General features: G+C 46.5%; 1 protein-coding gene across 1 annotated transcript; it reads right to left on the bottom strand.

Annotated features, from left to right (window-relative positions):
- Window positions 1–2,774: 2,774 nt before the first annotated feature.
- AQP3 (aquaporin 3 (Gill blood group)) lies at window positions 2,775–16,996 on the bottom strand. The gene is made up of 6 exons (XM_054186234.1): window positions 16,792–16,996; window positions 7,953–8,079; window positions 7,646–7,783; window positions 6,030–6,148; window positions 5,078–5,295; window positions 2,775–4,405 (listed from the first exon to the last, which is right to left on the bottom strand). Exons 1-6 carry the CDS (start codon window positions 16,897–16,899, stop codon window positions 4,237–4,239), a joined length of 879 nt encoding a protein of 292 aa, XP_054042209.1. The 5' UTR covers window positions 16,900–16,996; the 3' UTR covers window positions 2,775–4,236.
- Between the last annotated feature and the right edge of the window lie 3,654 nt (window positions 16,997–20,650).

The following is a 20,650-nucleotide window of genomic DNA, read 5'->3' as shown; positions in this document are numbered from 1 at the left end:
CCTATAAGGCTACAGAAGATCCTAAAGAGTTCGCTGCCCACAAACTCAGAGGCCCTGGAGACACCAGGACTCTGAGTGTGCTGGAATTGGGCAGTGGGCTAGGACTTCTTTCTGCCTTGAGATATAGGACGAGGACAAAGTCCTTGGCTGTGCAGCAGAGCCTGTTCAAGCATGACTTGAGCATGCAGAACTACCAAGGACTTAAAGGAGACAGCAGGAATACAACTTTCACTGCCTAGTCTTTGCCAATGTCCCTCAATAGAATTTAGTCCTGCATGTCCTTCACCCTCTTTCTAGGAGGGCAGGCAAGGAACTGTCCTCACTTGTAGGTAGTCATCCAAGTGCCAGCCTGTTCCTGCAACCCCAGCACCTACCACTGGCAGATGGAGAGATGAAACTCACTTTGGGATAGAAGAGCTGCACAAAGGGAGGCTGTACTATTCTCCCTCCTGCACCACAGTGCCCAGCAGTGTCGGCCCTTTGATTCATGATGCCCCTTTGCTCCCACAAAGGTGAAGCAGAGCAGGGTCTGGAAGAGATCAGCACTTCACGGACAGACAAAGCAAACAGAGCTGGGAGAGCCTCCTGAGGTATGCGTCTCAAGGCAGCAGGAGAATGGGGAACGAAAAGCAGGTTTCCCCAGGTCACAGATGGTGTGCCACCACGTTGCAACACCCGCAGCAAAGAGCTTAGACCAGCTGAGAACCAAGAGGACCTGAATACTTGGCCACTTGCAGCCTGCCTTATAAATTTCAGAGGTTTTAAAGTCAGAAGGGACAATTCCTGTCAACTTGACCTTCTGTAATATAGAGGTCTGGGAATTTCCTCCAGTGGGACTTGCTCTTAAGAGTACAGCTTGCCATTTAACTGAGAGAGTTTTTTGCAACACAGCCAGTCTTAATTTGAAAACCTCACACAATAGAGAATCCACAACATCTTTTAACATTTTGTTCCAGTGACAAATTACTCTCCCTGTCAAGCATGAATAGTTTAAACCAAAGATTTATTTCTTCCTACAAAGTAAGTATATTTCAACAGCTTGACAGCTGGAGTTCATCTGACCTAAAACCCGGATGACTATATTTGGCCAGATGAGTCTTACCTCTCCAGCGACTCCAAAAACAAGGCATTAACTACAAAATGATTCATTGCCTTTGAAATTTAAGTGTGGAGAAAAAAGAAAAGAAAAAAAAAATCTTTTCGTTTGCATGGGCCTGCCAGCTGAATAACGCCCAGAAGCTCTCTCAAGGCAGCTACGTTGAAAACAAACAGAACAACAACTTGCAGCAACGTAAGGGTTCCTGCTGCCAGGGAAAATGCCATCTGCGGTTAACTCCCTCTTTCCCTCCTTATGCTTCAATAACACTTCTACAGCTCTTGAAATCTGGCACATCAAACTGTTCTGCGCATTGCCCTCCTTCCATGGTTAGGGCAGCAAAGACCTGCCCTAATTATGTCTCATATGGGCCAGACCCTTCTGGAAGGTGAAGCTAAGTTCTCCGCAGCTCCCCCTCTGCTGACAGGAGGCTGAGCCTGCCCCTTTCCACAGGGTAATGGCTCTCTACTCAGCAGTGCTTGGTGCTTCTCCAACAGATCCCAGAAAAGATGAAGCTTTACACAGTGGGGATATAGTTAAGACAAAAATTCTGGCCTGAAACTGGTATTTTAGTGCAGTTTTTGTAAGGGTATTAACATACGACCGCTGAGGCATTGATAATGCAAGGGCTCATGCCAGGTGGAAGCAGGAGAGAATGTACCAAAAAAAAACCAAAACAAAACAAAAAAAACCCAAAAAACAACACCCAAACAAAAAAACCCAAACAAACCCCAAACCCACACCTTGAATCAAAAGTCATAAGGTCTGCAGTAAGAATTTTTATACATTGATCAAGTATGTTGAAGATACCATGTGGAAGCAGAGTAGAAAAAGGCCTAACAGTCCTGAAGGGAAGTGGGAATTGACCTCTGCAGCTATGTTAGTTGATCACAGTAGTATACAAGACTTCTACACAGACTTTGAGGGATAAACTTTCAAGATATATATGGAATAAAGCAGCATGCTAACCGCAGATAGAGCACACCAAACAAACTCAGCAACTTTCTTGCCAAAAGCCATTTGATTTCTATTTGGTGAATTGCAGGAAATCACATTCATCCAGACTTCACTGACTTGTTCGGTATGGCACTGTATGGGAAGTTATGAGCTATTTTAAGGCAGTGCAATTAATACAGGAAAAATACCGCAGGACATGGACCAGCCAAAGAGCAACAATAATTGTATTTACAGAGGACACAGGCTGGAAGAAAGCTGTTTCTGTAATTCTTTTAGCGCTGGGCTCAGGCCTGTAATACTTTTCCTTGCATGGCATAGCTAATAAAAAGAAGTGACAAGTGAAAGATGCTCAGAAGAATGGCATTAATTGAAAGACTAGTAAGAGAAGCTAAATAGTACTAAGGGCAAGGGACAAACGCTGATCTCATGTTCCTTTTGCCTGAAGAATAAGATGCCCAGTAGCAGGACAACAGCCTATACCTTGGCCTTTGTACTGACTACAGGCACCCCGTCTTCTCCCACCTGCCCCAAAAAAACAGCCCAAAAGGGAAAGGAATAAGACACAAATGGCGAGTGTAGATGTATTGCCTGAAAGTGTTAATCCCCTTTTGCTCTTACAGGCTGAAGAGGAAGAGCGCCTGAGGAAGCTATTGCTATAGATGACTTCCTTTCCATGGCAAAGTTTACTGACAGCTGCTTAAAAATACAACCAACATCAGCATTTTACAGTGTAGATATTGACATTTTATTTTTTAAAAAGGAAAAAAAAAGAATACATCATTTTAGTGACTGGAAATGTGTACAAAGTTACATATTTCAAGGAATTCATACATTAAAGAAATAGGCTTTGAAAGAGTTTCTCTAATGCAGTGGCATGGGGCCTACAAATTCTTTCACAACCGATACTGCTCATTTCAAATACTCTATAATAAGATGGTCTTGGGAGAGCCAGAGATCCCCTGAGATGCCAGAACTGCTAGTACAGGAGGCGCCTGACCTCAGTTCTTCAGCTGTGAGTACCAGGGACACCCCAGTAACTCTGCAAGGTACGAGAGGAGATGTTCCAACAACACAATGCCATAATCTAAGGCCACCTCAGGAAAATCCGACAAGATCTCAAAGCTGTCAAAGTACCAGCAGTTTCCACACATCTTTAAACTGACTCATCCCAAACCTGGTATTTAGTAACAGCTTTAAGGAGTATATTTATATATAAATCTATTTTAAAAAAAAAAAAACACTATTGTGAAATTTACATGAACACACACAACTTTAGCAACACCATGTTTCCAGTGGAACTTGGTTATTAGCTGCTTGCAGTTTATATACAAAGCTGATTAATTGAAAAAGCTGCTACAGGGACCCAAGCTTTCTTCCCAGGTTAGCCCCTGGCTAGAACAAGGATTTCCTATGTGTTATGTTTTAGGAGTGGGCAATATTAAAAATCGTGATTAGAACACCAGGGTGCAGTGGTTTGTAAACATTTTGTCTTAATATTAAATTGAAATCCAGTGCATTCTCACACTCTGCTCTGACATTATGGATCAGCTGATTGATACGATGTTCTAAGAATTCATGGGAGATATAAAGAGTATGGCAAATAAAAATCCTTTAGACAAGTTCATACCTGGTGACAAGTTACTGAGTTTAGAGAAATGTCAAGCATGAATTTGATCTATAGTATAATCACAGGCAAATTTTTCCAGGATGTAGAAGTTTCCATTCCATATTAGCAAAACAATTTAAGTTTTGCACGATGCCCGGTGTACAGATGGGTACGCAGGTTTGGAGGGAAACAGTATGCCAAGCTCACAGGCAAGGCCAGCAACACAGGCCAAAAGAGCTCCAGATCTCTGAACAACTGGCCCATGTTGGAGATGTTGGACAGCAATGCCCACTTCTCTCCTGATTCCTACAGTCCTCAACTCCCTTCTACTAGGGAAAGATTACATGATACTGCATTTGGGGAAAGGGTCACAGGAAAATGCCTAAAGCAAATGCATTAGGGTTACACACACACACACACACGCACACACACACACGTGAAAAAAAAAAAAAAAGCTAGACTATCTCAAGACAGGAAAAAAAGGTCTTCCTGCTGTTCTTGAAGCTCTTCTTAACTCCTTCCTCCTCTTTGCCAGCTGGAGTCCTGAGTAATGAATGTCTGCCAGCTCTAGGCTTCCTCACACCCTTTCCTTGTGCTTCACGTTAGCCAGCTTGACTGTTTCCTGCTCAGAGGCAGGTGGAGAAGGCTCATCATGACATCCAATCATCAGCTGATAGACAATCACTCCTGCAATGGCCCCAAGGAATGGAGCAACAATTGGAACCCACCACCACTGTTTACCAGTCCTGGAAAACAAAGGGAAAATGCACAAGGTGAGAACTGCACCCTACACATTAAGATACTCATGTTTGGATCTGGAACAACGCAAAATATGGTCACCTCCAAAGATTACCATTGACTTGCAAAAGACAACAGTACCTGCACGTGCACAGCGATTTCCAAGGCAAGTGTTGCCTCTCACTGCAAGTCCAGATGACAAGCAATTCAGAACAGCTATTTCCAGGAATTTTAAGACTGTCTCTCCACCAAGAAAGGAGAGAAGCAGTTGCAGTACCTGAACTAGGCACCTTCACTTCCCTCCCACTGCTTGCAGGAAAGCAGGTAGTCTGTACCGCTCTTGGCACTCTCAATTTTCTCCAGCAACAGCAAAATCCAAATACAACAAACGCCTTACATTTTCTACCACTAAGAAAATGATGATAGGCTAATGCTCAGGGTAAACCTGAACTTCTCATGGATGCTTTTAGATTGTCTCCCTGATAGCCATGTTAGGTCATGTGGTCTCACTGCCAGAAACAGCCAAGCTTCTACAATTTCTTAAGAAAATGGGGCAGAGCAAACACTGTCTTTTAAAAATGTTTATAAAATCCAAAGATACTTCATGGGTGCTAAGACTCTTTATAATACTAGAGCCACAAACAACTTGACACACACGGTTTTCATTGGCAAGCACTTACCAGAACACTTCAGTGCCCCAGCCAGCGATGGCTGTGAAGAGACGAGGCCCAAAGTCCCTGGCAGGGTTGACAGCGTAGCCAGAATTGAAGCCCATGGAGGTTCCAATAACGAGGACAACAAAACCAACTGTGAAAGCCTCCAGCCCCGTGGGGACAGGGTTGTTGTAAGGATCGACAATAGCCAAGACACAAACAATCAGGGAGGCAGTGCCAATAAACTGGGGAGAGAGGGTGAAGAAAAATAATTTAATCCAGGTTAATCTTTTAATCAAATTATTTAACTCCTCTGAAGTCCCATGCATTTAGGACTCATTCTCTAAACTCAAAGAGCCGCACTAAGTCATCTCATGGCATTATCAGACTACAGTAGACTGAGCACCCACGGGAATGAAATAGTGGAACATGCTTCTCTTGGCAGCCCACAGGCTCGATCAGGCCCACACCTTTTTCCCTACTCATAGAAGAACTATGAATAACTACTTGAGCAGCCAGAAAAGCTGAAGACACCTTCCTGAACATGCTTCCAGCCTGTCACAGCTGGGTGGCTGCTGTCCCTTTGTGGTTGATGGTCACGTCAAGGAGTAGACAGTCACCTCCAACACCAACCACCACCCCACACCTAGGTGACCTCTGGGTTGTGCAATAGCCACAATAGTACAGTGGGAGTGAGGAAGAGCCATCCTTCCTCATGCTATTGCTCTTCAGGGGCTAAGACCAAGTGTTATCCTTTTCACCAGTGTCCTGGCCAATCTTATGCAAGTGGTTAATCCCCTTAACACAAGCCTAAGGGTGCTTTATGGTTCTGCTCTTCCTATGGGCTGTGCCAGCTGTAAAAACTTTTCTGGGTATCTTCTCTTTAAATTTTAATTCATTCTGTAACTAAAGGAGAAGCCCAGAACCACTCCAAAAGATTCCTCTTCAAATGCACCTTGTCCTCCTAGTGCCCTCTTACCTGGTCAAAGAATCCATTCACAATGTTCAGATGCTGAGATGGGTAGGTGGCAAAGATACCAGCAGTGCCATTTTGTCCTGTTACATACAGCTGGTTGCTGCCAAAAGCCCAGATGGCATCTAGAGGTGAGGAGGGAAAAAAAGAAAGAAAAAAAAAAGAGAAAGGCAGAGAGGTCAGTCATTTTCCAACACGCACCAGAGAGAGATCCTTGCTTGGAAAATGACTAAAATGCAGGTTCCACAGAGCCATGAGTATTGAGACAGAATTCCCTGAGAACCCCATTGCTATGTGTTGCAAAACCATTTGGAAAACTTAGGGCGTGATCCACCACAGCATTTTACCAGTCAGGCTCACAGGCAGGTGGCCTGAGTCCCTGCTCCTAATATTTCTTGCTTGCCAGCCACCAGGAAAGAGTTAGAACCAAAATGTAAACACTAAGCTGACTTCAAATCTCTCCCAAAGGTACCCAAAATCCTGTGGTCTCAGACTTGGTATCAACACATGAGATACTGCTACGGACCTGATCTGCAGCAAGCAGGATTTGGGCTGACCTTGCACTTTCCTCTAAGCCAATACACAATTAGTTTTACCTCTCAGGGTTTTCATGTAGAGCAGTCAGCCCCTTACCTACCACTATGTAGAAGCTGGATGACTAACCTAGGCAGGCTGTCTAGATTCTCTCCATGGTTAGTGGAGAGAAAAACAGACACTTTCTGAAGGTAGCTCTTCCGTGGTTTAGGCAGCTAAAATGGGATTAACTCTTCTGAAGAGGAGACTTCAGCCCGCCAACTAGAAAGGTAACTGGTGTTGAACTGAAATCCTGATGTTAACAGAGATGAAGGCAGGTCACCCTCCTCCTTTCTAAAGTGAAAAGCAGTTGGTGCTAGTGCCAAGTGGCAACTTCCTCCCTTCGCGTGGAAGGTACACTGACCCAGATGTCCTGCTCAGCTACAGGGAACACTGCTCCTATTGCCAGAAACAGACATCAGGAGGCAAAATCTGAGTCAAAATGTCATCCTTGATATTTGAGGAAGAGCAATTTCCAGCACAAAGAGACAGTTCTTGCCCACTGAATATTGCCCTGTGATGAGGAACAGGTGCATGAGGAACTGGATTTCTAGGATGCTTTACAAAGTATAGAATCGCTCTGATAAACACAGCAGAAACTGCTAGAAATTCCCCTTGTCTGGAAGCTAACATGAGACAATGCATAAGGCGTCCATGGTGAAGTCTTTTTTTAAAGGATAGAACGGCTGTGGAACAATGCACAGATGGAAAATCCCCGTTACTACTAGTGTTTCATCAGCATTTCTGAAAGATCTGTTTAAATACATATAGTACCTACAATCGGGACTATCCACTGGTCCATGTTACAGTGATCAGTACTCAAGGACAAAGACTTGCACACTGACGATGCTGGTTGGCCTTTAGATTGATTTGAAACCATCATCAGTATGAGGACAGAAAAGCGCCCCCAAGAAACACAGTAAGGAGGTTCCTCACATCTCTAATCTGCAAGAAAATGCTTCTCTCTGATTTGGGAACCAGCCTCCCTGCAGCGCATCATGAAGAGCATCCATCTCACCCCAACAAACACAGAGCATTTCTGCACTTACCATAGTATAGCCCAAAGACTATTCCAGCTCCCAGGAAAGCCCCCAGGGTTTGGGCCAGGGCATAAATGGGCAGCTTGATCCAGGGCTCCCGAGCCAAGAAGCACATGGCAAAAGTGACAGCTGGGTTCAGATGTCCACCTGCAGAGAGGTTGGTGGTTATTGCATTTTACAGGCAGAATTTGCATCCCAGAGACGAGGCAACGGACACTGGTTTCCATACCAGTGCCACATAGGAAAAGCACAGCCATCTAGGCCTACACAACAATTGTCACAAGTGAAATCCAGCTCACATGGAGCCACAACGTACCTGATACCTGTCCCGAGATCAAAATGCCGAGCATCACAGCAAAGCCGAAGGCCAGGTTAACAGTCAGGAAACCTCCATGAGTCCCTCTGCTGAGGATGATCTGCGCAACAGAGCCACAGCCAAACAGCTAGGAGGAGGAGAAGAGATTGAAATTACCCTCTCTGTTTCATATCATGGCAATTGCTGACCAGCGCCTGTAACTGCTCCACTTACACCTGCATTCACCACCACAGCCCACCCATCACTCAAAGCCTTCAATCTGTGGTCCAAGTATCTAGGCGTTATCTTCAGGAGCAGCAAGGAAGGAGAAAGGACACAGAATAAGTCTATCTTCTGGCAGGAGGAAACAAAGCCGGGGCCAAAATCAAAAGCAAGATCAGACCACAGATCACATTTCCAAGAGACTGGTGGTCTTTGTCGAACCATCTGATTTTCAGGTGATAGGTGAGAAGAATCAGACAAACAGCGCCCTGGACCGAGGTGTTTACAGTTCAGATGAGGGACATGAGTCCTTATCATTTAAAAGGCTAATTCTTTGACAGTGTCACATGGCAGGGGCCAACTTTGCTAGTGCCTGGAAATACGGACATGACTGAAGAAGGTCATACACAGCCTGACATTCATGGAGTCCTCTTTCAGGTGGCACTGGCTGACGGAGGGATTGGAGCTGCTTCCTTGGGCTGACATACCTGCACTTGTGCCAGCCCCAAAGGATGCTCTCTGCTGTGGGCACTCTGAGCAAAGGCCACGCCATCCGAAACCAGCCATATCCTTCCAGTGGCAAAACCATGTAAGAAAAGATCAGGGCAACACAGCTGACCCATCTCTGCAGCACCAACATGGCACAGGCAGCGTCAAGAAAAGTCCATATTCCACAGACAGTCTACCACTAGTACAGCCAGATGCTTGGACTTCTGTCCAAGATCATGGCTGCACTAAGCACTTTGGGGGACAAAAGTTTCTGCTGAGCCATAAGGGGTGTTTCCCAGTAGCTAAGGCAGGCATGTGCTCTTGCTCAAAGACGTGTGCTCCAAATGGGTGATCCTTCTCCTCCCAACCACATCCAAAAGCCATCCTTCCTACGCTCGCCCTTAACAACAGAGATCAGATTCCCGTGGCAGTTCATCACTCATCCAGCTGGAGGCTTTCTGCAGGTCCAAGTCTCTCCACTACCCACTATATAATTTAAGGAGCCCTAATCCTGATCTTCTGCATGCTTTTATCTTCTACTAACTCCACCTGAATTGATTCTTGGTGTATACCAAGGATTATCACATCAGCAGGTACTGAGAGCATCCTTAAACTAGGACAGGGATTACAGCTTGCTCCTGAGATCGTTAAATCTAGGGATCAAGGCTTGCCTTATTTCTACTGACCACATGCCCATATCTACACACCCATCAAGACTTTCTGCTTCTATGATCTCCATCATCCCAGAATTACACAATTGCCACAGAGGCAGTATCTGCTCCTAGGGAATAAGACACCAAATAGGCAACAGGGGTAGCTCTCTTCACCTCTCCTGCCAATACTGGACATGCCCATTGAGCAATGCACAACCCACATCAGGGGCAAAGCCAAACCACACCTAACTCATCCCCTCTCATCCCCGTGGCAACGGGTGAATTACTAGCAAAGCAAACACTGCACTCAGCCTGCTGGGAAAGCAGCAGCCAGGTAGGCTGCAGGCTGATTCAGGAGGTGGACACTCTGTACACAGGTGCCTCTTGACAAGGAGCCAGGTCCCCAACACAGGATCTTGTGTATAAAGAACAAAGGAACCTGCAGAACTCGTTAGTTCAGGAGAGGGGACGTCCAACACTGCTCTCTACTGGGTGCAGCCAGAACAGCCCCTTCAACGTCCTAACCCTGAGCTGCCCAACTGGGAAACCACATTAGAGAAGACACCCAGGCAAAGACAGAAAAGATGAGTCTTGTTTATCATGCAGCAAACAGAGCCATTATTCCCAGCTATGCCCAAACCACTGGAAGAAGCGTAGCCCCAGCTGAGCAAATAAATACCGGCTAATGACCAGTGTGACATCTGTTCCTTCCCTTATCCCAGAAGAACACCAGCATGCTTTAGACAGAGGTTTAGAGAGAGTATTTATTTGACCATGGCATTCAGCTCTCTAATGCCACGCAGCTCATCGGTCTGACCAGGGAGGGGTTGAGCCCACAAAAAGCTGCAATGGGCATCTGAGTTTGTCACAGTTGGCCCCAGGTTCTTCCAATTGTTTAAGGTATTTGTGTTATTCACTCTGAAAGAACTGGCAGTTCTGCAAGTGGATGGTGGTTGGCTCACTAGCCACATAACTTCTGGTTGCAGAAACCACAGAGTAAATTTTCCCCCCCTTCATCCTCCTGGTCACCTACAAAGGTCCTCCTTTAACCTGGAGGAAGGCCAGATCTGCCGTTTCTCAAGAAGTTGTTCCCCATCCTCCTCTCCCTCCATCGTACACCTGGCAATAGCTCTCCAGCTTTTCCTCAGAAGAGAGTCTATGGGCCATGTTAAAACAGCCCGGAGCCACTCCACAGGAGCATTACAATTATTTATCAGATCAGCCCTGAGCACTAGTTGGCTTAATTTGGCGTAACAGTAGAAAACCTGACCCTCAGCAGATAGAAAGAGTAAGGTGATATTAAAGGACAGGTTTGAACTTTGATATGCATGTGTGCAATTCCACCCTGCACCAGTGGAGTCCACTAAGCATGAACATATATTCTCATGCATGACATCCATCCATGGCATTTGACTTTCAGGAACCAGTTCAAATCATGGAACCCGTGCTTTTGTGGCAAGTGGCTTGACATTACACAGTTTTGTTGTGGTAGTGGCTATTACAATTTTTAATTACACCATTTCCACTTCTGCTATTTGCTAGTTTTCCTTCCAGTTCCTTTTCCCAGGATATACGAGACTGGAGACCCTCAACATCCATTTTTTTAATTCTTCCTTTTCTAACGCTAGTGGAGAAGTGTTTAGGAGCATCTAGCTTGAGTTGAAATGCAAGGAAGGTCAAATAAAAGCAATTCAGCATTTATCCCAGTGGCTTTAAAGTGCATGCAATGGATACAAAAGTTCTTAGTCAATATTACAGAACTACAGTCGGAGACAGTGGTGCACACCCAAGGCAGAGATGACACCTCAACTCTTGATTTTAGTAACCTGCCTCCAACAATTCTTTTCTTCTTTTTTTTTTTTGGTAGTTTTGTTGTTGTTGCTGTTAAAAAAACCCAAACATTAGTGGAAGAACATCCCAGCCAACAGAAAGCCAGGTTAGCCCCTCACACAGCAGCATGTGCAGCAGTCGACTGCTATTCCCCCATGATCCACTAGCCAAGTTCAAAAGCAGTTTTAAAGTGCTAATAAAATGATTGCAACAAAGCATCACTCCGATGGATTAAAGCTACTCTCCTAGGAATTGAGGTCAATGTACCCATTAACCAGGTTGATGGAAGCCTGCTCCCTAATTTCATCTTACTGGCTCTGGCAGATCTATGGCTTTCCCTGCCAACAGGCACGCTTCTCCTCTTCCCTCACAAGTTAATCCAGCTCCTTGCACTGTGAAAAATAACAAAACTCATGTTCTGCAGGATCTGTGAGTTGAACCACTTCAAGGGTGGAGGGGCTGACAAACTCCAAAGCCTGTACAACGGAGGGGACAGCCAGAAGCAGCAGCAGCAAAACCAGGAAATGGTAGCAGGTCATTGGGTGAAACGTCACACGCAGGAGAACCTTAAACTCCCTGTGTCCAGTGCATGTTTGGAGATTGGCCATTGCGTTTTTGTCACCCAAGGCAAAAACACCCCATCTTAATGTCTGGAGACAAGAAAGCTCCGGAGGTAGTCAGGGATGGTAGGAAAGCACCTTGGAGGACACAAAAAAAGTTGAAAAAGGTAATGAAGAAGTGAGGCCACCGGAGTTTATAGGCAGACCTTGTGAAAAGCAGCTCTGAACATGAACTTGGGAGAAAGGTAGTGCTCAGCACTCCCCTGCACAACAGCCATGTTTCCTCCTTCGCTTGCCTCCGCTTTTCTTTGGGGTGCTTTTTCACACCTTCAGGTGCAGCACAAAAGGCCTGGGTGCATTTGCTTTTGCACTTCAGACAGACTGATCTCTAAATCAAGATGGGAAAGTTTTGCTCGCGCAGCCCATGAGGAGTGTTATTACCCGAGTTACAAGCTTCCTCTTCAGCCAGCAAATAAATTAGGGATTAGACAAGGAGCCTGCTGTAAATCCACCCTAATCACCTCGGTGGACAGGAAAGGCTGCTCAGCCCTCACTGTCCTCTGTTGGTGGAGAAGATGCCAGAAGGGCAGCCAAACCAGGGGTCTACTCTGAAAGAAAAGACACTGAAGTATTGATAGAAGATTTTAAGCATTTGACACACAAAGGGATCCCTCTCTTCATATCAGAGTGGAATTTAGGGCTGTCCTACATTCCCTTCAAGGGGGAGGTTGGGAGAGAGTGGGCAGAGGACTATCACTTTACAGACAGTTCAAAACAAATTCCCAACTCCTTCTCTACAGCTCAATGCAAGAAGGGGTTAAAGGCACTGTAAGTCTCCCCCATGGCCTCTTGCTGCCCTCCCCAAGGAGCAGGACCCAGCCGGGAAGATCTGACAACAGATCCATCCCCATTGCTGTTTCTGCTCAAACAGCATGAGGACATCTTCCTCAACTCCATGGCCCATGCAGCCAGGACAATCTCCATCAGCCACACAGGCAGTGCAAGGAGCACCGTCATTTTTGCCTTTCCCTAAAGCAACTCTTGAGCAACCAGGCTGGTCCTTGCAAGGCAAGGAGAAACACTAGAACCCACAGTCGGGCTTCTTACCCAACTCAGCTGGAACCACCCTGGACTGAAGCAGTCCTACAGGGAAGGGCAGCCACAGATGGTCCGTCATGTTACGGCTCTTTCTGCACTTCACACTGTCCCGGAGCCAGGCAGGGCTGCAGGACTCAAGAGATAAGAGGGGCTACAGAAAATTGTGCTGCACATACATCACGTGCTACAACAACGCTGCACAAAGCTGGGGAGACAAGCGGCGCTCAGCACAAGAAACCTGAGAAACCGTCAGCAGAGGAGCCAGGCATTAGAGACGAAATTCACTATTTTACTTTGTTTCCCCCACACACAACCATGGAAGCCAAAACACTTATTCTGATATCCCTCAGACATCAGAATCCCTCAGATTGGGAGGTTTTGTCTCTTAGAAAGACCTGTACAACTGGTGGGGTTTTGCTCACAGGGTTGGGCACTGCTGGGGAAAAGCTGCCTTCCCACTGACAGCAAGTCCTGGTGCCTGAACTGTCCTGTTAGTAGGAAGGAGAAAACTCCCTGCTCTTGCATGGGGATAGCAAGGAGGGACAGTTTCAGACAGTTAGTGAAGAGCTTTGAGCTCTTCTGGTGGAAGAGGTGAGGGAGAGCAGCAGCGCTGCCACTTCCCACGCCTGCACACCCGGCAGCGCAGATCCTTTGCAGGGGGGGGATAAGCAGCGCTCGACATGCTCACAGCAAAGATTTCCGGCCCCTTTCAAACCCTATCAAAGCATTAAGAAAAAACAGAAATTTTAAAAATTACCAAAAAAAAAAAAAATTTAAAAAAATCACATTCTCCAAATGCGACAAGCTGGGTTCAAGCAAACTGGCGCAAATCAAACAGCGGCTGCGGGGATTGCTGTGCAGCCCCCGACGGCTGCGGGATGAGCAGCAACTTTAAGTTCTGTACTGCCAACCGTTCACTGAGGCTCCCAGCCACTTTGCAACTTTGGTTTCTGTGGTCTGCAGCTCACTCAGACTCCAAAAAGCTCCCACCTGGCCACAAAGTCAAGACAGCCCTGATTGAAAAGCAGTTAGGAATTGTTTTGTTCTGTCTTTGTGCCTCCACAGCAGTGAATCACAGTTAGTCTGGCTTGGAAATCAATTGTAAACAGCGAGTTCCTTCTCCTGCAAATGTAAAAACCAAACAGTGCCAGCTTTGGTATTTACAGCCAGCAGAGCAAGGCAAACAGATCGAGCCTTTAAGGGAGGCACACTGGAAATCCAGCTTTAGTGGGTTGCTACAGTAATAACACAAACAGCAAGCCACTGGGAAAATGCCTTCAGCGTTTGCATTGCTTAACTATTGCCAGCAAGCGGTGCTTCTGACATAGGTATAAAGTTCAAACCTAAAGTACTGCTTGGAAAGTGCGTTTTGAAGAGGGGAAAAAAAGACGGTCACTTTAATTATCAGAGGAAAGGGAGAATCAGCATTACTGTTCTTATAACAGAAAGGACACTACTTGCAGACTAATACCGTGTTGTGCCAGGTGCTGTACACAGCAAAAGCAGCTTGCAAGTAAAGAGCACCTCGCCTTTGCACTATTCAGGGCTTGGCTGCTTTAGTTGGATTATTTTTCTTATCTTATCTTAAAAAAAAAAAGAGGCACTATTTTGTTTTAATAAGAAAATTAAATAAGAATTAAATTAAAATTAAATTAAATAAGAAATAAGAAAAATAAAATCAAGCACCAGGTTAATTCTTACAGGCAAAGAGACTTTGCAGGGGTCTGAAATCGCTTTGCTCTAGAAGAGCTTGAGCGTGCTGCGGTCAGTACAGGAGTGAAAGGGAGGAGGGAAGAAGCTGAAGCCGTGCCAATATCCACAGTGGGGCAAGTTTTACATTAGACAGTGAAATTTAAAGTAAGCTGCAAACTTTAAACAGTCTCCTTCCCTTCAGCTCAGGAAGCTAATTTCAGTGCGAACAATATCAAACCTTAAATCCATCCCTAATATTGTTATGCTCTGGACATATTTGCATATTTATGCTCAATCAGTTCCATGTCCGGTGAAGACAATTTCATGGATCACATGTCTTTTCTCAGGTATTTTATTGTTTGAAGACAGTAAGAGTGATTTACCAGGCTCAAATGCAGCTAAATGCATGCACACCCAGCTCAGCCTCCTGGTGGGGCGGCGGGCAGCAGGGGCTTTGGCAAGGTACAGAATGACAATCTCTCTCCTGGGACTGTCCAGTTCAAACCAATACCCAGGCCACCTGAAAGGGGAAGAACATCATCTTCAAGGCGCTTTCTGTTTTAGGCAGGTGATATAATAAAAAGATGCAAAAGAATTGGGGTGGTAGGGAGTAAAAAAAAAATTACTTTTTTTTAAAGTAAAATAAATAGAATCACTTCATTAACACAATAGACTGGGAGAGCTCCAAGGCAGAAGGGCACTGACGCCCAGCAGAGCCGTACTGCAGGCTTGTTGCCCTGGAACCCATTTCCCTCTCTGTAAACCCTGGTTTTGTCTCTGTCACACCAGGTAATGCAGTTGGAAGAAGGAACATTTTTTGGATCACAAGCCCTTCTGAAAGCTCCGATCCACGTGGCTAAAGGCTTGCTTCTTTTCTCCAGCAATATTAAAAGCCTTACCTTGCTTCAGTCCTGAGACTAACTGCAGCAACATCAGTGATTCACAGACAGCAACTTTCTACCTGTTAATCACTTTCTTATAAGCTTTTACCCACCCTAATCCCAAATAATCCTTCTCTGAAAAATCAACAAGACTTGTTTGGAAATCACCAAAGGTGCGTCACTCTGATGATAAAGACACTGCACCTTGCAAAGCTGCTTTCTTTTAAGAGCGGTAGCATTTTAGGGGGACCTGTATCCTCCCACACAAGACCCAGTGGTCTCCTCTTTCCAATCAAAAAAGAACTTTATTTATTAAAACATAAGATAGTGTGTCGGTCCTTCTGTGTTGTCCCCACAAGCATGTGCAGCTTCACCAAATCATCCACCAGTTAGAGAGAGGTGTAAACCTACAATCACTCCACTGGAGCCGATAGGATTGCCCTGGCTTTGCATCACTTCAGAGAAATTTTCCCCCGCAGGTATTCACTGGGTGAACACCAACCCTTTTCTGCTGCAACTTGAACTCAACAGGCTCGCGGCCTCTTGCGCAGTCCTGCACTTTCGGATGCAGTTGCCTGAAGCCAGATATCCCCATCCCGGTTTTGCTATGCCAGCATTTGCTCCTCACACACCCCTGTCCTAACTGTTCACATCTGCCTCAGACTTCCAAGCAAGCCAGGGCTGCCCAAAACACCTTCAAACCAAATCGCTTACAGAGATACCCACCCTGCTTCATCCCTTATATCCTATCCCTTCGGAAACCGAGCACTAAAAGAGTTTTGTTGCCATTTACCACTTAAGAACACATCAACTGACAGCTCAGCACTGCCACACACATGGCAAGCGCAAGGTCCTGATCAGCAGCCGGCACAGGCATCGTGCAGCCCAGCTGATAAGACCCTGGGGAACGGGCAGCCAACAGCAAAAAAACCCACTGCAACAGTTTAAATTCTGGCTACTTTTTCTCCATAGGATGCACAAGGAAAACAAAGCGAGGTGAGGAAAAAGCTTTCACTTCCCCGGGTGATAACCCTTGGAAGTTATTTCAGTGCCAAGAAAATATTCCAGGGCAGGGAGAAAGGAAGTTTTGCATGATCTCTAGCAAAACACTTGATGCTTGCACAGAGACTTCTTGCTCCCTGTGCTTTGCAGACACATGGAAGCCCCCAGACACCTGCCCAGCTCTGCGGAGCCCACCCTTTGCCGGCAACCCCAAAGGTCGTCCTATGGCAAGTTGCATGAATCTTTTTGCTGCGGATAAGGATTTCTCCAGTCCCCAGGGGTAGGTTGCACTGGAGCTGGGCTCGTCCCCAGTGCAAACTCTGGCAGCAGCACAGCCCCATCACCAAGACGATTTCTCCCCGCACGCAGGGGATGGAGAGCATCCCCACACCCAGGAGATGGAGAGCATCCCCGCACGGCAGCACGGACTCACCACCAGGATCAGTGTCCCCAGGCATTCAGCCAGCGCTTGCCGGACTAGCTTGTTTCTGATCCTCAGGTGCTCCTCAATAGTAGCAAGAACGTCCTTTTGCCTCCCCATCGCAGCAGAGGTGCTCTTCGAGCGGTGTCAGGGGAAAAGCAGCAGCTGACAAAGCCTCAGCGAGGTTTCTTCCCCAGCACAGATGCCTTCGCTTATAAATAAGTTCAGCGATGCCTGACACACCTCCCGGGTAACCACACCCCTTCCACCCGCTTCTCAGACCCAACTTAGCTTTTTTTTTTTCCTCCTCCTTTTCAGCGTGAGACAGAGTGGGTGGTTTTCTTCATTTCCTTTATTGCTTGCATAGGTAAGCAAAGAATTCAGGAGTTTCAGAAGAAGGAACGAAATGTGACAAAAATGTCCTACTCAAACCCATGCTGTTATCATCACTTGCCACCTAAAACACAGGGTCGTATCTGCCCCTCTCCAGCTCCAGCTAAGGTCCTAAAAGCTAAATGCATGGACCAAGCAGTACCTTAAGCCGCTTGTGCAACCACAGTACCCTACTTTCAGCTTTCTTTCCCTCCCAAATTCCTGCAGGATGGCAAAGTGATGAGTACTCCTGTGCTGACCTAGAGGCTGCAGGTGCTTTTGCAGCAACATTGTGGGGCAGGAGGGTTTGATCCCCCACATCTGTATGGCGGGCTGAGGGCAAGGCACCTCCTGACTCCAGAGGTTACCTAGCAGAAGCTGGCGTTAAGAAGCAAGACCAGACATTTCTCCATGGAAAGCTGCATCTAGGTCCAAACCCTTGTGTACCGTTACAGTTTCTCTGCCCCTCCCAGGGCTTTGGGAGAGCATTCCCAGCCCAGTCCCTGTGAAAGCTGTGAAGAAAAGCGGTGAGAGGTCTCAAGTGCAGAGCCAATGCCTTGTCATAGGACCTTGACAAGGAGACAACCAACTCACTTATTCTCGCAGGAACCAATCCTTGCTGCCTTTTCATCCTCAGTAACATCCAGTATCACACCGGGACAGTTCTATGGGACGGTCTGAATGAAAGCTGTCCCAGTCCGTACCATCTGGGGTGAGGGCTGCTAACAGGACGCGTGCCACTCGTGGCATCTGGTTTCTGTTAAGTGAGCAGTAAAAATTCCCAGGGCTCTTTGACTCACCAGGGCTTGATGCAGAGCAGCAGGGCTGAATTTGCAGGACTGAAGGGGACCCGTTTCCTGGATTTGTTCCCCCGCCTCCTCTGCAAAGATGCAGAAGCCTGGCTTTTCCTCTTCCCCTTATTTAACCATCGACTTTCCTGTTGGAAAAACAGAGCTTTTTAGTGCAGTGGTGAATGAGTCTTTATTTCGTACAGAAACTGCAGTCAGCCCAAGGAACAGAGTCAGGAATGTTGTTAAGAAAGCAATAACGTGCAAGGAATCAAATGCAGGGAAACACTCGGGTCCAAACATAATTACAGGGACAGGAAACTTTCCTTATTACTTTGCGCTCGGGCCCGGTCTGTTATCACCAGCATCAATGGGATCTGAACTACAGCGAGTGCTCCCTCAGCCCCATGCGTGCTCGCTGCAGCTGGGGTTTGCAAACCAGTGCTTGGGACACGCTTTTTACCTTCTCTTCCTCTCTCTCCCCTCACCCTCTTGCTGTGCATCCTCTGACCCATGGAGGATCCACAGCCGCTCCTCTGCCTTGCTTCCTCCTGCTCTCCCCTCTCCTTTATACTCCACTGTGTCCTTTTCACCCTGACTCCATATCAAAGTTATCGCAGCCAGAAATGAAGCTGTCTGTTGGGGTTTTTTTCCCGGCAGTTCCTAAGGTAAGGTCCATGGGCTGTTTTGACATTTGTTGAACTACCAGTGTGCAGATGCCGTGTTCTGTGGTGTAGCTTTATTGAAATTTATTTAGGCTGGGTCCTGGATCCCGTTTCTTCCCTGGTGGTGTGTCCCCACCACCCATAAGACCACTCTGGGCCATAAGAGCAGAGTGAGACAGGTGACGACCAAGAGGCATGGGGAGGTGTGATGTTCTCCAGGTAGGTAGGTACCTTTCTCCTGTCTGCAGCATCTGAGCACCTCTGGCTACAAGTTGAGGATGCAGGAAATTTCCTCATGACTGGCGAAGGGAGGGGAGATGTCTAGGCTCCCAAGTTGACGACAGAAGATGGTGGTAACACCAGCATCAAAGCTGGTGCTTGGAAAAGTCTAGACAGATGCAAGCCCAAGGAGCCAGGGTGGGGTGGGCACTCCAACACCATCTCTGTGGCTGACTCACCGCCTGACCCTAAGCAAATCCTTCACCTTTCCACACCTCAACTTCTCCATCAGTAAATTAGAGAGAGTGACCTTGAATTCCCTTCCTGGGGCGTTGTGAGGGTGAATCACTGCAGCCCAAGATCCAATGACTTAAAATGAGCAATAGGGACTTATGCAATTGCTTTCCCAACAGAAAGCCATGTTATTATCTAAGAAGGCGCTTGGGGAAGGGGCAGTGATGCAATGCTGGAAGAAGTGGAAGGTCTTTTCAGAAGCAATAGCTAATCAAAATGTGGGTAAGAACTGAAAGACTCCAATTCTGGAGCTTCTCTGTGCCAAAGCAGGAATTGCCCTGCCGTACATTCAGCTGGACTCCAGGAACATATGACCTAAGCACTAAACAACTAAAGACGTGTGTTAGCAGCAACAGGTTTCCAAACAAGCCCATCTCCCACAGTAACTGGTGCACAGGGTACTGGTACCCACCCTGGTGGTTAGAAGAAGTCCACAGTCAGTAAAAGTAAACAAGGAAGGATGTAGCAGTAAAACTGACAAGGTAGGACCTCAGAGCTGCTGGACTTTCCTATTGTGGGGTGGATACAGCAATATGTCCATGCCTTTAGCGTTGCCTTGCATGGATAATCAAAGATGTTATTTCACAGCATAAAGGCTTTGTCACAAACCTCTGTCGCAAAAACTCATGCCAGACCTCCTGGTGGTGGTGCCAAAGCTACTGAAGCCCAATCAAGGAACTTCTGCTGTCAGTCATGGGCTGATTCAAGCATCAGTCATTACAGTGCCTAAGGTGAACTATGTCTATCAATCTGTACAGTGTCAAACCAAAAAATTAAGGCATTTGGGGGGGAGAGGAGGGGAGGAAGGCAGCGGGGGAGGAAGGCGGGGGGGGCGGGGGGAATGTAACACTTCAGTTTATGGAAACCGCTGGTTGCCCAGAAGACAACTCAAAGAGAAATAGGAAGCTCAGCTAAGAAGGAAACCAGAGATAACATTGTTCTTTTGTGCTCATTCCACACATCTCAATCTTTTCTTCCAATATCTTCTGGGACCCACAAAATATGGGAATAACTAGGGATAAATCAAGGTTTTGAACCCGTGCCCTCTGACCTCAGACCAACAGAGCACTTGTCTGTAAAGTTTGTCACTTTCTTGTTCCTTTCCTTTACCTCCCACAGAACCATACAATATGCCACAAGAAACTCACTGTGCTCAGGCTGTTATTTCTAGACATGATCCAAAACCAACACCCAGGTTCCAAGTTTGCTGTTTGCATTGCTGCTTGGCTCCCTCCCTCACCACTCTACTCCAGGGGAAAAACATAGGTGAAATTTTAAAGGAAGAACCAATCCTTGGCTCCTCTTCAGCTGTTTTCCTACTGGCTCTAGTGACACAAAATAAACTCAGGCTCATAAACTCCTTGGCTTCTGGAGACGGCTGAATCAGCCTCCAGCAATGTAATTTTTCCTATTAAAAACCAAGTTTAACAAAGTAACCAGACTTTTCCTTAAGCAGCTGAATGGATAAACCTGGACCGATGGGTTCCACATCTTGTCCAAGCCAAATTGATTCACCCATCCCAGGATGCATGG

The sequence above is a fragment of the Rissa tridactyla genome, chromosome Z (assembly GCF_028500815.1).
Source record: "Rissa tridactyla isolate bRisTri1 chromosome Z, bRisTri1.patW.cur.20221130, whole genome shotgun sequence".
Lineage (NCBI taxonomy): Eukaryota > Metazoa > Chordata > Aves > Charadriiformes > Laridae > Rissa > Rissa tridactyla.
Note: the sequence above shows the minus strand (reverse complement) of the source record. Positions and strands in the feature narration are given on the sequence as shown.